The following is a 16141-nucleotide window of genomic DNA, read 5'->3' as shown; positions in this document are numbered from 1 at the left end:
TCGGGCGGCGCAGGCCGCGCGTGCTCCAAGGCGGTGCGTCTCTGTCAGGAGCTGACTGTACACCAGTGTCAAACTGTTAAGCTATTTCTTTGTAAAATAGTCCAACGGAATGCATAGAATTTTTTCCTGTAAAGTATTTTTTTAATAAACAAAGTCTGATTTTGTCCTTTACTGCCTGGCTGCTTATTTCCGCTCTGGAGCCGCGGCGGGGGCGGGGCCGGGCTCGGCGCTCTCCCGGTGCTGCCTGGGCGGGGGCGGGGCGGGGGCAGGCGGAGGCAGTCGAGCACCGGGCTCGCGGCAGTCTCCAGGGTAACGGGGCCGGTGCCGGTACCGGGGCCGGGCGCCCCCCGCGCCCATGGCTGCTGGCGACAGGGATGCCATTTCCTGGTACCAGAAGAAGGTGAGTGCGGCGCGGCGCGGGCGGCCGCGGGCCCGGCCGTGCCCTCAGCCTCCTCTCCTTCCAGATCGGGGCCTACGACCAGCAGATATGGGAGAAGTCCATCGAGCAGACCGAGATGAAGGTAACGGCGGCGGCCGGCGCTCCCGCCGCCCTCGCAGCCCGGCCTCGCCCCCCTCGCCGCTAACGGGCCTTTGTTTTCGGCTTCGTAGGGCTTCAAAAGCAAGCCTAAGAAGAAGGGTCACATCCAGCCCGACCTGATCGACGTGGATTTAATCAGAGGTGAGCGGTGCCCGAGGGAGACGCTGGCGCCGGGGGTCCCGGCAGAGCGGCCGGGCAGGCCCGCCGTGCGGGGCCCGGGGGGGCCGGCCTGCGCCCCGGCAGCGGCTTTTCCTCGGGCTCGAGCGGCTGCCCGCAGCCTGAGTCATTCGGCTTTCTGGCAGCAGCAGCGGCGGCGCAGAGCGTGGCTGAAGGCGCAGGCGGTGCCACCAGGGTAGGGTGCCAGCGGAGCACTGAAAACCTGAGGGCAGAGGCAGGAGGAATTCGGGGTGGTACAGCAAAAGCAGTGCAAAGTGGCTGGTGGGAGCAGACTTGGGTGGGGAAGGGTCAGCAGCCAGTGTGCTGAGATACGGCGAGGGGCTGATTTTGGAGGCGCCTGTTTGAGCTGTACAGATTGGACAAGTGCCTGAAGTTGGGCTGCTGTCACCCTTCTGAACAGCAGCGTTCCGGCTGGGTTTCGTCTTGGCCAAAGAGGAAGTCATAAGTAAGGAAATTCTTGTAATTCGTGATTGATTGACTTGTTTGTTTGTTGTTTAATTCCAAGGCTCTACATTTGCCAAAGCCAAGCCCGAAATCCCCTGGACATCTCTAACTCGGAAAGGAATAGTGAGAGTTGTGTTTTTTCCATTATTCAGCCAGTGGTGGATACAGGTTACTTCCCAGCGTATTTTTATGTGGCTCCTGGTGCTCTATGTTATGCAAGGTAAGGGGTGCTAGTAGTCTGTACCATAATCCTTTTTCTGCAAGGAATGTTACGTCGTTTTGTAGTCCATAATCTAAAGCGTAAGGATCCTATCTGAGACCTACTTAATGTAGATTTCAAGATGTGTGGCACTAGTATTTGCAGAAATTGTAAAACAGAGTAAAAATAGTTAAGACAGAAAAACTGGGCCGTGCTCTTAATTTTTGCATTTGATGATACGATTTTTTCCTTTTCAGTCATAGCAGTTGTGTTGTATTTCATGATGCCCGTTGTGAATGCAAGTGAAGTCATGGGACCAATGTGCCTTATGTTACTGATGGGAACTGTTCACTGTCAAATAGTGTCCACACAGATCAACAAACCTTCAGGAAACAACGGACTTAGCAGGCGGAGGAGGTGAGCGGGGTAATGGGTTCATTTGTTGGCATCAAGGCATATGATGGATTGCTCTTGGAAGAAGTTGATGGGTAAATATATTCTATTTTTATGTAATTATGTTATTTAACTGTAAATGTGAAAATGAGTATTTTCTGTCTTGCTTGTAGTCTTCTCATAAGCAAGACAAATGCAGCGAATTTAGCAGGCTGTGGTAGGTCTGCTTTAGTTGTCAGTTGGGCCGCCTTCTTCTAATGTAGCTTTTTAATACAGTTTCTTTTTGTGGCCAGAGGAGGGCATTCTGTGCAGAAAGGCATCTTCAAGGTTTTGCAAACCAGTCTGGTGTCCTGCTTTGGCATTACCCGCAGGGAATCGCTGATGTGTGTTGAGAACAGGGAAACGATGGCAGAGCTGACTTCGATAGATTCATTGGTGGCAGTTTGTGCATGTGGGAGATGTTACGGTTCATCTACTAGATATTTAACTCTTAGGTGACTGACTTGGTTTGAACACTGATATAATATATTGGAACGCAGAATGATGGATGTGGATGGAGTTTTGCCTCCGTTAGATTTCTACAGCAAAGATTTTGTCCAGATTTTGTCTGTTGTGTCCTTTGCTAGTGATATATTGATGTCCTGTAGGTATATGCATAACTTCTGTTAATCCAAGTAAAATTTATTTTATTTGGAAATAAGCATTCTGTCTGCATGACTTAAGAAAAATAGCATCTAAAAAGCTGTTCAAATCTGATTCAGATATTTTAAGAAAGGCCTAAAAGTAGCTTGCTATGCAAATTTAATTCTCCTTTTTTTAAAAATCAGGAAGTTACGCAAATCTGTGGGTGTCGATGGGAACAGTTGGTCTTCTCCTGACAAAAACAGTAAAGAAGAGCAGTCTGAATCTGCATCCATTCTTAACAATCTATTTAGTATGCTTTTCCGAAGGAGGTATGTGATCTTCACTGGGTTTGTTGTATTTGTAATGACACTCCGAACAATTTGATATCTGGAAAATGAAGACAGAATGTATACTGTCATTGGCATCTCCAAAGTCTGCCAATTAGCTGCTTTTGAACTAAAAGCAGTCTTGGTATTGTAGGAGGCTGATTCCTCATGAATTTTTAGTATGTCCTTATTAGGAGGTCATACCATATCTCATGGCATAGCTAAAACTGATCATTAGATGAGTGGCAGAAAGTGGTGGAGCTTATTTTCATTTATCAGATAAGTGACTTTTCTTGAATGTGTATGATCAAATTATATTACTGTTTTACCTGATTTCCAGAAGCAATTGTGCCTTCTAGTTTAAGTTGCTTGGATAGTCATCCCACTTTACAATCTTACTTTTTCTAAAAGTAACTCGAGGAAAAGGAGGATAGACTGTTTGGGATATAGTATTTCATTGTCTTCTACTGTTTTCTCAGGTGAGTTTCTTGATGAGTTTTTAATTTGCATGTGCTTTCTTTTGATGAGGACTTTTTGTCTTATGAGTTGCTCTTACTTGTTTTTTTTCAAAATAGTAATAAGAAAAATTTCCTTCTTGGTTTAGAAGTTTTAAGGTACTATTAGAGTTACAAAAGAACCATCCCGGGAAAGTGAAGCAGATATAAGTCTCTTCAACAGAACCAGGATGCAAAGAGCCTGTCAGCAGAAGACAATTATGTATTCCCTTAGCTATAATGTTTAATGTTGTACCTGTCTGGCAAGTGAAAGAGACCGTGATGTTTTCCTCAAAGAGCTTTTCTCTGACATAAAAGCATTTAATTGTATTTTCTCTCATAGGATTAGAAGAGTAAAGTTGGTAGCTGAGAAAGGGACTGAGACAGAAAATGGAGTGAATGCTGTGAATAATGGCATTAAGCACAGACATGCCAGATCTGAATACAGGCTGTTGCACTTCAAAGAGAAAAATAAACTTTCCGATGGGGAAAAGAGCCATCAGGTACTGTCAGGAAAGACGCATTTGAAGTCGCAAATTTCAGTATATTCTGTATGTGCCCAAAAGTTTTTTGATACTTAACCATGTGGTTTTATCTAATACAAGATATTCCCTTCTTCTACTAATCTTTGCTTGCATATAGGAAACTTAAAAACCCTTTCTACTTCTTGACTGAACAGCTGACATGGTGCTGATACTTTACTGTCAGCATCTTTTCATCTGTTACAATAATCAAATATGTCAAAACCAGAAAATCCTGAAAAACGTCTGTTTTACCAAGTGCTCGTTTAGTTGTAGAGACTTCTGATCACAAGATTTTCTGTTAGTTATTAAAATTTATAATGATTAAAATAAATAATGTAGCAATTTTCAAAAGCAGTTCTGTAAAATAATTTGCCTCACAAACAGTTCCCCACAGTACCCTCCCACGGGGGGGCAGGAAAGTAAATACTGAAGCATCCCTTGGGGAGAAAGTGCTAAAGCATCGTGACCTCTGTTGAAATCTCTTAAACATAAAGCTTTGTGGAGTTGCTTTTGAGGCTCTTCTGGGTCAGTAGTAAGATGTTCACTCCCACATGAAGAACTTGGGTTAGAATCTGTGTGGAACGCTGTAGTATTGTCCCATCCCAACTCCTGTATTTTCAGGCGTTTGGAGAGTAGCAGAGCTAGGCATAGGGGGACACATCTCATGATTTCGGGTCTGCTAGCCACCAGCTTGTAGACACATCTGGGCTTAAAGTTGTGGATAAGACATAGCCAAGAACTGCTGCTGCCTCTTCCTCTTCCCGCCCTTGCCCCAAATCCAACTTCCCCCCCCCCCCCCCCAAGGATTCCCTCTCATTCCCTCTGTGGCAAGGTGAGGGTGGGGGTAATGAGTTAGAATTTGTGATGTCTCTGTGATACTAAATTGGGTTCTGTTTCTGCATGTTCTGTGGAGATCACCTTCTGCGGGCTTTCGCAGGTCATTAGAGATTACGGTGTATGCCAGTGCAGTAGCAGCACAGGCTCTGAACCTCTGGTTTGATGCAATTCAGGCAGACGTTTATTGGTGCCTTAGTCTTATTTGACTGCTGTATTTCTAGGATGACTGCCCCAACAGAGGTGGTGTTTCTGATGAGCTTTCGAGTGAGGAGGATGCTGAAGCAATGGCACAAAGGATCTTGTTACGCCAGAATGTAGAGGGGGCTTCCAGCGACAATAGCTATGAAGAGAAGAAAAAGAGGCCTCTTGTTTCTCTGAACCAGGCTGTCTCACAGGTACTCAGGTTGAATTTATGCCATTTTCCACACAATTTCTTGCTATGGATAACGAGATGGTTTTCCTTTGTTTTTGGCAGGTCAAGCAAGCCCTGAAAGGTGCCAGAGACTCTGATAGTGTCGTGGAATCTGAACTGGAATCCGCATTGTATAGTCAGGTATGGTCAGAAATTCAAGACAGAGCTTTACCGAGCCCGGCCAGTGCAGGGACATCCTCCCCGTCAGAACAGACCATTATTAAATGATAGTGCTTTGGCATCTTCAGGTATAAGGTGTGGCCTCCCTCCCTGCTTGTTTGCAGCTTTGTAAACTTTGTTCACAATTGTGAGTATACTATTTTGTTTAACAAAGCCAAACCAACCAAACAAAAAATCACTCTATTGACAGCGTAGTATGGTGCAAGCTGCCTTTAATTGCTCATGTTGAATTGTTACAATTGCTCTTCTGGTTTGGGCGGCAGCTGTATTGTAGCTTTTATGCTGATATATTTTGATTTTAAAATGAATAAATAAATCTATTCTGTGATACATACTCATTCACTTCATTATGGTTTGTCTTGCCCCCTGCCACTCCCCCCCCCCAAAACAAAATAGAAAGAAAACATATGAATATCAAATTTTAAATATAAAAATCTATAAATAAATATGAAATATAAATGAAAATTTAAAATAGATTATGCAAAAAGCAGATTTTTTTTGCATTAGACTGAGTAAGTAAATTTTTATTTTGTTGGGAATAAGGGTGGGAAACTAATGCTGTCTGTGTGACTTCCCACGTAGAAATGCTGGTTGCAAAAACTCTCACTGAGCAATATAGTCTTTACCAGTTTGCATCAGGTGGGTGGGACTGGGGGTTCTCAACTGCCCCGGGAAGCTGATTTTGCCAATTGCTGGGGCGAGGAGAAGGTGGTTCTGCAAATGGGGTGGTGGGCTGTGCTGTGTATGTTTTGCTCTTTTTCAAAGGACTCGAGGTCCTGCGGTAGTGTGGGATCCCGGAGCTGTAGTGTGACCCGGAGAGACTCAGAAAGTACTCGCCATGACTCTGAGACCGAAGACATGCTTTGGGATGATCTGCTTCATGGACCAGAGTGTCGCTCGTCCTGCACCAGTGACAGCGAGGAAGTGACTGTGAGAGGCACCAGGCGGGATTTGAAGGAAGATGTTTTCCAGCAGGTTTGTTGATTTGTATCCGGTAGCTGAGAATACTATGGAAGATTCCACACACCCCACCCCTTTTCCCCCCGTCTGCCCAAATAACGTGAAAGACACATCTGAATGCTCTTGGTATAATGTGAGCAGCTCCTGCTGGATGAGCCCATTCTGGCAACTGTGCCAATCATGGAAGTCTGGACTGATCTAAATAATGGGATCAATGATCAACTCCCTCATCCCTGCCGGTATTATGTGGACCACTGCTAACCCCCAAAGTATTTCACCCAAAGACAAATTTGGAATCCCCTTCTCCATCTAAATATTTTCTAGGAAAAAGCATTATTTAATAGCAGGGCAGAGATAGATTATACACCTTTTGCGTTCTTTTCTCTTTTATAGAACCATTTGTTTTGGCTGCAGAATACAAGTCCAGCATCTGCAAAAGTGAGTGCGCTGATCTGGGAAGGGAATGACTGTAAGAAGGTGGACATGTCTGTGCTGGAGATCAGTGGGATTATCATGAGCAGGGTAAGAGGGCTGTAAGGCATTGCGACCTCTCTCCTTCACACTTTAACAACAACCACAGAAAACCTGAAAATAGCTATACGTGTGCATGTGAAATGCAGTATAAAACTGGTCCCTCCTCAACAGTAAATACAGTTGTCCCAACAGCAGGTCCTGTTGAAGAGCAGTAAGTGCTGATTATTATTGACTGATTAATTGTTGGTTTTGGACTGAAATGAGTGGAATTACTTTAGGCTACATCCTTTGAGGGGATACCTGATTGAATTAATGCTGCCACAACAGCATGCCTTTTTTGTGGTGCAAAAACCCAGATAATCATCCTGGTTTTGTTCCTGCTTGCCAGGTTAATGCCTACCAGCAAGGAGTGGGGTATCAAATGCTGGGAAACATCATCACCATTGGATTAGCGTTCCTGCCATTCCTCTACAGACTGTTCCGCACAGATAACCTGGAGCAGCTGTGCTCCTTTTCGCTAAAGGAGCTTTTGCACATCTTTTGTGGAGCACCTGCCAGCACCCCTGTCATTGTTTTGTCTGCAATCAACTTCCTTGAAAGACTTTGCTTAACCTGGATGTTTTTCTTCATGATGTGTGTTGCTGAGAGAACATACAAACAGGTAGGCTTAAATGTACTGTTGCTTTTCATGAGCCCCGGGGCAAGTGTTCTACCAAACCCATGCTGCCTAGCGCAGGAGACACTGGCGCAGGAGACACTGGCAAGGCAAGAGTGCCTCAGCAAGCGGAAGTCTCAGAGCTGGCCAGATGCCCAAGAAGTTTAGGTGGGGGAGTCTGGTAAGACGGCCGTTCATCAGTCACAAACAGACCTGTCAATACCTTTCCTGACCCCTGTGCTCCCCCTCTTACCCTGCCCCAAACAAAAAATAACCTTTTAATGTCTCGAAATGGCACTCTGCATGGAAGCGAACACTTCAGCGTGGGGCTGTTTGGGAGGAAGACAAAGCCTGCTTAGCTGCCCTGTTCTTAGATGGAGCATCAGATAGTTTGCTGCATCGCTCTCTTGTGACTGTGGGCAGTAGCTTTGTCACAGTAGCTGTAAATGTTGCATGGCAGGACAGGCTGATGTTATTTACTGCTTTAGCAAGAGCTCTGTGGCTAATCTTGCATAGCAACAGCAGTTCACCTCTACCATGCACAAGGTAACTACTGTTACATACCTGCGGGGTTGTGCACTGCGGCACTGCGAGGCTTCCCGTGTGCTACGAGGATGACCTTTCCTGCCAGTTACCACTAAGAAATCCCAGGCAATCTGTTTTGGTTTAGACTAATTTATGTTTATGTATGTTTTTGTTTTTAATTTGCAGAGGTTTTTGTTTGCCAAGCTTTTTAGTCACATTACATCTGCTCGGAAAGCCAGGAAATACGAAATTCCACACTTTAGACTCAAGAAGGTAGAAAACATTAAAATCTGGTTATCCCTTCGTTCTTATCTAAAGGTGAGTTCTGATCCAAGGTTTGATTATCACAGAGGGGGTAACCAAGTCTCTTGGAACACATACTTTACCTCGTTGCTGTCTGGCACTTCGTACAGCACTGCTCAGATCGATAACCATTCTGTGCGGTGAGCCGTGACTGCACAGCTCTGCCTCCAGCCCTTACACCTCACTCTTTGTTTCTGCAGCGGCGAGGCCCCCAGCGATCTGTGGATGTTGTCGTGTCGTCAGTCTTTTTACTGGCTCTTTCAATTGCTTTTATATGTTGTGCCCAGGTGAGATTTTTAACTTTTTGTTTTTTTCAAAGTAGGGTGAAAACCCACAAACTACTGAAGGCTTTTGTTTTGCCAACCCAGGAAGTGCTTGAACTGTAGCTTTCCGTCTCTGCAGTAATACTGAGTGTTTTGCATTTTTTAAAAGCTTTGTGATGTTTAGTTGATAATAGCTGTTAATCCTGTTTGCAGAGGGAAGGCTGGGTTTTTATAATTACTAGGAAAATTTCAGGATGTTTGCGCACAAAGGAAAGGGCTCTGCCGAAGCACCTCAAGTGTTCACAGACATTTTATTTAAGAGGGAGGATCGCAGCACCCTCTTTAACCACTGTTGTTGAAAGGCAGGTCGATAACTATTACTTACACCTTTTAATCCTTCACTAAACAGTCCTGTTACAGTAAACAGTGTTAATGCTGGAGCTGTTTTCTTGGTTTGGTTTTTTTTTTTTGGCAAGAGGTTCATTACAGTGTCTGGGCAAGTGCTTGATACCATGAAGATGCAGTTGTGGTAGCAGCGAGATTGATGACTCTCACTGCTGTGATCGCTTTCATAAGCCCTGGGTTTCTGGAGGAAGTAATGACAACCCCAGTCCTGCTGTATTAGACCCAGCGAGTGCATAGTGGGAAAGGCGGAATCAGCCTAGCGTGGCTGTGGTGGGCTGAGGCTGCCAGTGGGACAAGCACACATGAAAGGGAAGACATTTTATTGCCCGTTAATTGGAAAGAGGGAGGAAAGAGGAAGAACAATCATCCTTTTCTAAGCAGAAAGAAAAAAATCAAATTCTAAGCGAAAGCCAGGTTAGAAACAAGACCTTTTACTTTAACCTAGTTACACGGCTGAATTACACTTCAAGGGAAACACTCGTCGTAGCTGCAGAACACAGATGGCTCTTCAGAAGAGGAGTCAGGGCAATGCTTTTGCGCTTTTCCCATGAACAGGCATGTTACCTGTTATTGACACTGGCATTTTATTTTTCCCCAATACAGGTTCTTAAGGGTCACAAAACATTTCTGAATGCAGCTTACAACTGGGAGTTCCTAATCTGGGAGGCAGCTCTTCTTCTCTTTTTACTACGTCTGGCATCTTTGGGCTCTGAAACCAACAAGAAATACAGTAATATTTCAATCTTGCTCACTGAGCAGGTATCTCCATTTAGCTTATTCTCCCTTTGGCTTTGTGGCTTGTTTGGATATAATTATTGCATTTCAAGCCAGTTTAAAAAATACTGGAATCACATTTTAAAATTTAGAAATTAACCCTTGTGCTGGACAGAAGGCAATAAAACATTATACAGCTGGGGAAGGACAAACTGTTAAACGTGCAGACTCAAATTCTAAAATTGTAGATTATTTTTGTCTCTGGGTTAACAGGCATTAGCCACATCAATCAAAAAAAGAATACTATCACTGCTAAATCCCTGTTTGTGGATGCATCACTTCTTTAGGAGTGACAGTAGGCTGCCAAAAATGGCTCTAATTTCCCTTCATTAGAAATTAGTTGGAGGCTTGTGCTGGAATGTTAACATCTGGTCTGTAACATCTCTCTGTCACAGATAAACTTATACCTAAAGATGGAGAAGAAGCCAAACAAGAAGGAACAGCTGTCTCTAGTAAACAATGTTTTGAAACTATCTACAAAGCTACTGAAGGTAAGCTACTCTCCCCAAGAACACACGGTTGCTGAATTTTATGGAAGCAATGACTAATGACAATGACTGTGTTTTCGCTCGTCCCACTTCTCTTGTCTCTTGATTAGGTCAATTAGTTCTCACAAAGGGAGGTTTTCTGTGCTATAGCCATGGCATAAGATCAAGCAATACAAGACCAGTGTGGTTAATTAGTGCTGCAAACATTTGATTAGTAGCAGCTTACTACAATTTGGGTAAGCAAGAAGAGAGACTAGTATGAACACAGCCTGCGTCCTCACTGCTTGAATCTCATTTTCCTTCAGCATCTTCGATGTTGAAGGTTGTTGACAGGTACCAGAGTAGATATTTAGAAAAGAAAGAGCATAGGCTGAGTCACATAAATTAGTCTAGACAGATTCTACAGCCTGCTGTGTCGAGCTCTTGTTATGCAGCCAGTCTTGCTAAAAAGGAGACGTTTCAGGTTCATCTTTAAGCTGGGAGGCCTGAAAAACAGAGTGGGAATTTTGGTACATATATTTCACAAAGGATACAGAGGCAGTGCACGAGCAGAGTCTGCCAGAGAGCCAGTATTGAGCTAAAAGTCAGAGGATTAATTGCTTCTGGTATGGACAAATGCTACTAGACTTTTTTTTCCCTTTCACTGCAGGAATTAGATACTCCGTTTAGGCTGTATGGACTGACCATGAATCCATTAATCTACAATATAACACGGGTTGTAATACTCTCTGCTGTCTCAGGTGTTATAAGCGATCTTCTAGGCTTCAATATCAGAGTAAGTGTAACTCCCATACAAAGTAACAGGAAACATCATTGCTTTTGCACCTTTGCCAAATTCCTCCCACCCAAGCAGAAAGGTCGTGGCCTTGAATTAGGCTCTACAGCATAATTCAGAGAACAGACCATGCGGAATGAATCTCCATCTCCCTGAGCCAGTTTTGGTGGCAGAAGGACAGGGCTGACCTAAATTTCAGCCCTGTTCAGGTCTTCAGTGCCCACTTAAAGCCCAGTCAGAATCTTGGGTTCTTTCCCCTTAGAATGAAGCGCAGTCCTCCTGTGGCTCACACTTACATTGGAGCTCGCTGAGCAGAGTGTTCAGCGCAGGATGGGCAAAGGAGACCGAGCCTTACGTGTAGATGAAAAGCCTTCAGACCTATGGCTTTCAGACCCGTACTCACTCTCAGTATCTCTTTTCAGTTATGGAAAATTAAACCGTGAACTGACCAAACATCGTCACTCGGCCCTCTCCACCAGAAAGATGACCAGAGAAGATAACCAACAGCCTGGGCAAAAAGCAGAGGTGCTCTCAAACTATGGAAATCTGTAATTACTATTTTTAAACAAGAGTTCTTCCTCTGCTTTACTGTTCCACAACATACAGAATAAACTGGTCTAATCTGTGAAGTCATCCCGCAGCACGCCCACACAGCAACACAGAATTACTGGGGCCAAGCACCGGTAGCTGGTATTGACCACGGCAGGACCTGGTGCAGCCATGCGAGAGCTCCTGCTGGAGGGCCACCAACAACCGCCGCAGACGCCCCGTTTCTGTCAAAGCTGAATCCTGTGCCTGTGACAAGTGAAGAGTCAGCCCTCCTCTTCCAGTTGGCAGCATCCTTTTTCAGAGTGCTCCGGAGCTACACTGAAATTTTTCAATTTGTGCTTCAGAGCTCTGCTCAGACTGACAACACCTCAATGCGTTTACCTGAACGTGCTGAAGAGTATTTTTGTTAAAAGCTCGGTGTGCTTGAGGCTTTGCCTCTTTATCCTGAACTACTGCAGGATGCAGTGAAATTTGGTCTGCAGTGAAACCTGGTCCACGCAAAGTGAATTCTGCCTCCACATTGACAGTTATGCAATAGAGCAGATTCATGCTGGTTGGGTTATGTTAGGTCTTCTGCAAATAAATGATGATAATTTTTTTTTAAAACATTAGTTACCTGAGAACAACCTTACAACACAAACTGTGAGTAAAGCATTTATCAACTATAGACTGTTTTGCTGTGCTCATTCCCTGTAGCCCCTCAGTTGTGCTCAGCCCGGGCTCTGTCCCGGGGCCTCCTGGCATGTCTCCTGCCAACCAGCTTTGCTCCATGTTCCGAGAAGCTGTTGCAGCTCCGCACTGCAGTCGTGCCTTACACAGGAATAGCCGCGGAAGAAACCTGTTGTGAGAATCAGCTCAGTGGAAGAGATGTGGCAAAGACTCCCTCATCCAAAAGTAGATTAATGTTTAGAAAGGGCATCGGAGAGAAATAAAATGTTTTAAAGACATCTGTTAAACGTACATTCTCCTTAACTGACTCTACTATCTTCTATTTATTAGTAATGAAAAAAGCAAAAACTGAGGAACTTTTCATGGCTTCATTCTTTCACACAAGGGATAAAATGGCAGAAGAATTCTTGGTAGTAAATTGTTAACAGCTATTTTCTGTACAAGGAAAAGTTGTAAGACGTGAAAGGAGATGATTTTATATATCGAAATGTACGAATAAACCTACAGTACAAGTATTTCATCATTAATAACTGTTTCTACATGACTTGATGATTTTCGTAACAGCTTTTTGAACATTTGTTATTTGAACAGGGAGTCAAGGGAACTTCCAATAATAAATTGCATTTGTTTTCCAGAAGAGTATTATGTTTGTGGGTAAAACCTGGTCGTAGATTTAGCTGTTTAAACTATCACACCACGGTCAACAAAGAATCTATTTTATACAGTGCAGAACCAACAGGCCATGAACTGGAGTTTCTTTTTAATATCTATATAAAAAATAATGAGCGATTTACAGGTCTCTCTCTAGTCAGAACCTCAGAAGTATGTATAAAGGTGCTGTACAATATATAAACATTTACACCCAGTACATCCATACGTTGCGTAGCATTCCAAGGCCACATTGCTAAGTCATCTGATACAGTAAGTACAGATACAAGTTCTATGGAAGGAGAAATCACACACAGGTAAGACACTAAATCAGGTCACATTAACATACAGAAAAAATATAGGGGCAGTTGATGACGGAAATAATTTCAGTGGTGCTAATTCATCTTTGTATTAAACGTCTGACTTTGTTACTGTACTCAGTGGTAAGGGCAAGTGCATACAACTCAACATGAAGTAGAGTCTCTTGTTAACAATACATGGTTAATACCTACACGGGCTACTTCAAAGTATTAAATATTTTCACAGTCATACTCCGCAACATGGAGTATTTGTACGTATTATGCTACACAGCACATCTCAGTGGATGACCCAATGTCAAGCAGCAGAGCACAATTCAGATCTGCTTTAAAGCCTGTTTAATTTTCAAAGTCTTTCTTCATAAAGCTGTTTGAGGAGTCATCTGTACTACTGAAGAATTCAGCTTAGACTGATTCACCATGCTTCATTAAGCTTTAAAAACATTAAATGTTCCAAAGCCAAAACAAGATACTCGCTTTCAAACAGCAAATTGTATTAGTTTGCATTTTAACATGAGTAAGTAAAGCTTGACCTTTTACACCTCTTTCTCTCTCTGCAAACTGCACCAATGGGCTCCTTAACCACTTTTTTGCGGTTGTTAAAACCCACCATGTCAGGAAATCGCCACTAGGACTATGAAGAAAATAAACCAACTTCCGCAGGCTGCTGTTCTTACAGCTGGGGCACTGATGTGTCAGTAGGTTCTGGTGATAACAGTCCTCTTTTTAAAATACAGGTTATAGCCCAAACAATAGACCTTAAGTCTCACGTACCCCGGGGTATCATCCCGTTTAGCACTCGTAGGATAGGTCACACGTTCCAAGTAAAATATGGGAAACTTCTAATATACACGGGCAAGAACTTCACTGAAGAAGCTACTGTGGCAGTTGGTTCTGTCCCAAAGGTCGGCTGATATCTCTACAGAGGAAACGATATCCAACTCCTAACTAGCATTAAATAATTAAAGACGGGAGTTCAGTACACAGCACCACAATGAGGCTGAACAGAAATGTGCACTCGTTGCTTATGTTTACAAAGACTGTGAGGATGACACAGTGCCACAGGTGAAACCGAAGGGATTATGTTATTTAACAGAACGCAGAATTTTCTCTTTTCAGACAGATGTTCGCAAACAGTTGCTATAAGCATCCTTATGAATCAAGAAAATAAAGCAATTTTGCTGTGTTCATAAAAAGCAAAATTACAAAACATTGATTATGTCAAATATAATTTTTATCTACACGGTTTTGTATTAGGTATAAAAATTCAAGAAAAAACATCAATTGAACAGCATCGGTGGCTCATTTGCTGCCCTAGAATCGATAGAGCCAACTCACCCATCTTCTCACTGAACCAGTGAGAACACGTGTGTCTCCTTACGTAAACATGCACCATGCTCTTGAGACAATACGGATTTCAAACAGAACTTCGCCTTTCCTGTGACTGAAATACGTATGAGAAGGATTAGATTGACTGGATACAGTAGATAACTTGGCACAAGAACAAGAAGTGAGTCATGATCACATTGGCAATATAGGCATTAAATAATTTTGTTCAGAAACTCACAATACTATCCGAGAAAGCCGTAGCAGTGCAATGTCGAGAGCAGCAGAACACCGCCTTCAAAAGGACAAGGGGACAGCAGCTTATGGAAGAGTTTCATTTACGCAATCCAAAAGGTCCTTCATGCAGCTTAGATAATTTAAGAACAAATCAAATACTTTCCACCCTCTAACCAGTTGCTGAAAAAACCCGACAACTTTGTGAAAAGAAACTATGCTTTTAAGTGACCATAATTAGAAACTTGATTAAAACACGTTCTAAAAAAAAGTGTCAGTCAAACCCGTTTTTCAGCCACACCTGCTGTTTGGGTGACTTTACACGCGCTTGGTACCCTCCAAGGTCCAGGAGTTATTGGTGTTTTTTTGACTGGAGAATTGTTCTCAGATTTGGAAATTCCATCATCTTTGGTTTCATGGGGCAGCTCCTGTTGTCTGTTCAGCGAAACAGTCTCCTGTGTTTCTGGCCGCCTTTGTTTCTCCACGGAAAGCAGCGGAATATTGGAAAGACTGGAGGTTTTGAATCTGGTGGAGTTTGGCTCTCCAGAGTCTGACTTCTTTACTGTCTCATCTTCAGATGTGTTTCTCCTCGAGTCACTGAACGGAAGGTTATTCTCGTCAAACACTGCGTATTGTCGCTCTGGAGACCACCCTTCTGTCTTTCCAGAAGTTTTCTGCTTCGTGACTCCTGTTCTACCATTTCCACCTTTCAATCGCTCAACTGTCGTCTTATCACCGCCAGTTGTTCTGTCTTGATATTCTTGTAACCTGCCTACCATTTCTATGTTTCCTTGCTTACTGAAATGCTTTTGGGGACTGGCAGACCGTCCTCGATTTCCACTGGAATACTCTCTTTTGTTACTGTTGTTCACCCCTATTTCGGTGGTTTTACTCTTGCTCTTTCTGGAACTGTCAGGTTTATGTGAGAAATTGCCATAGTTTTTTTCAGGATCCCCTTTTCTGGGGCCGTGGAACCCTGTGTGAGGGGGGCTCTCAGCAGCCCCAAACTTTTCTGGACTTGCAGATCTGTCCCTTCTGGTCCCTACTTCCAAACTACCTTTTGTGGTTTCACAGCCAGGGCCGGAGGGACATTCCCATCTGCTCTTTGTTCTCTGGGGAGAAGACTGAGGCTTCATCTCAAACTGGTTTTCAGTTAAAGTGCTTATCTTTTCAGGCACAGTGTTCTTTGCTTGTTCCAGTTTCTCAGACAGCTGAACTCTCATTAAAGCTTCTCCTGGTACTGGTAAATAACACACTTCAGATGGGGAAGCAGAATGTGAAGATGAAGATAATGGTGACTGGTCTTCATATATTACATTTGACGAAGATGGATTATAACTATCCCAATCACCTGGAAGTGAACAGTGAGAGATTTGACTAAATGACTGTCAAAAAAAATCACTAAATATTTTAGAAACGTGCATACTATTGAGTTTCCAGGATGTTATATGAAATCTTCAATTTAAAAAGACTATGCAGTGGCATACTGTCAAAGCCTTATTTAGTCAGTTTTCTACATTGCATTGTTCTACAACCTACAACAACCCTAAGGATGTGATTTTGGAAAAAACTCGTGCTTAGAATGCTGCGGTCTCTGCGGGCCTGACAGCCTCGCGTCAGCACAGCCT

The 16141-nt window shown here is 43.4% G+C and overlaps 2 protein-coding genes across 4 annotated transcripts in view; one reads left to right on the top strand and one right to left on the bottom strand.

Moving 5' to 3' along the window:
• The first annotated feature begins 287 nt into the window (after positions 1-287).
• On the top strand, positions 288-12503 carry PHTF1 (putative homeodomain transcription factor 1). Of its 2 annotated transcripts, none has more exons than XM_082494420.1 (18): positions 288-400; positions 486-521; positions 610-679; positions 1221-1379; positions 1616-1775; positions 2579-2704; positions 3539-3698; positions 4778-4951; positions 5032-5109; positions 5914-6123; positions 6523-6630; positions 6971-7243; positions 7949-8080; positions 8266-8352; positions 9337-9492; positions 9903-9998; positions 10645-10770; positions 11193-12503. In XM_082494420.1, the coding sequence occupies exons 1-18, from the start codon at positions 356-358 to the stop codon at positions 11211-11213; spliced, it is 2217 nt and encodes a 738-aa protein (XP_082350546.1). In that variant the 5' UTR covers positions 288-355; the 3' UTR covers positions 11214-12503. The 2 variants fall into 2 exon arrangements, with proteins under 2 accessions (XP_082350546.1, XP_082350545.1); XM_082494419.1 differs by having other exon boundaries at positions 6502-6630.
• A 238-nt stretch (positions 12504-12741) lies between these two features.
• MAGI3 (membrane associated guanylate kinase, WW and PDZ domain containing 3) overlaps positions 12742-16141 on the bottom strand; it is a 73258-nt gene continuing 69858 nt past the window's right edge. Inside the window, exon 21 of one of the 2 annotated variants that reach the window (XM_082494417.1) lies at positions 12742-15864. In XM_082494417.1, coding sequence (XP_082350543.1) covers positions 14792-15864 — 1073 coding nt within the window. In that variant the 3' untranslated portion in view covers positions 12742-14791. The remainder of the gene's footprint in view (positions 15865-16141) is intronic. The other variant, XM_082494418.1, reaches the window with a different exon arrangement.

Source organism: Vanellus vanellus (genome assembly GCF_965231255.1).
Source record: "Vanellus vanellus genome assembly, chromosome: 23".
NCBI lineage: Eukaryota > Metazoa > Chordata > Aves > Charadriiformes > Charadriidae > Vanellus > Vanellus vanellus.
This window is presented reverse-complemented; position numbering and strand designations above follow the sequence as displayed.

Excerpts from the sequence above, each read along its gene's own strand:
- PHTF1 (XM_082494419.1), top strand. The coding sequence starts at position 356 with ATGGCTGCTGGCGACAGGGATGCCATTTCCTGGTACCAGAAGAAG. Across the intron at positions 522-609 it reads TCGAGCAGACCGAGATGAAG|GGCTTCAAAAGCAAGCCTAA; the intron begins GTAACGGCGGCG and ends TCGGCTTCGTAG. Across the intron at positions 6,631-6,970 it reads GTGGGATTATCATGAGCAGG|GTTAATGCCTACCAGCAAGG; the intron begins GTAAGAGGGCTG and ends CCTGCTTGCCAG.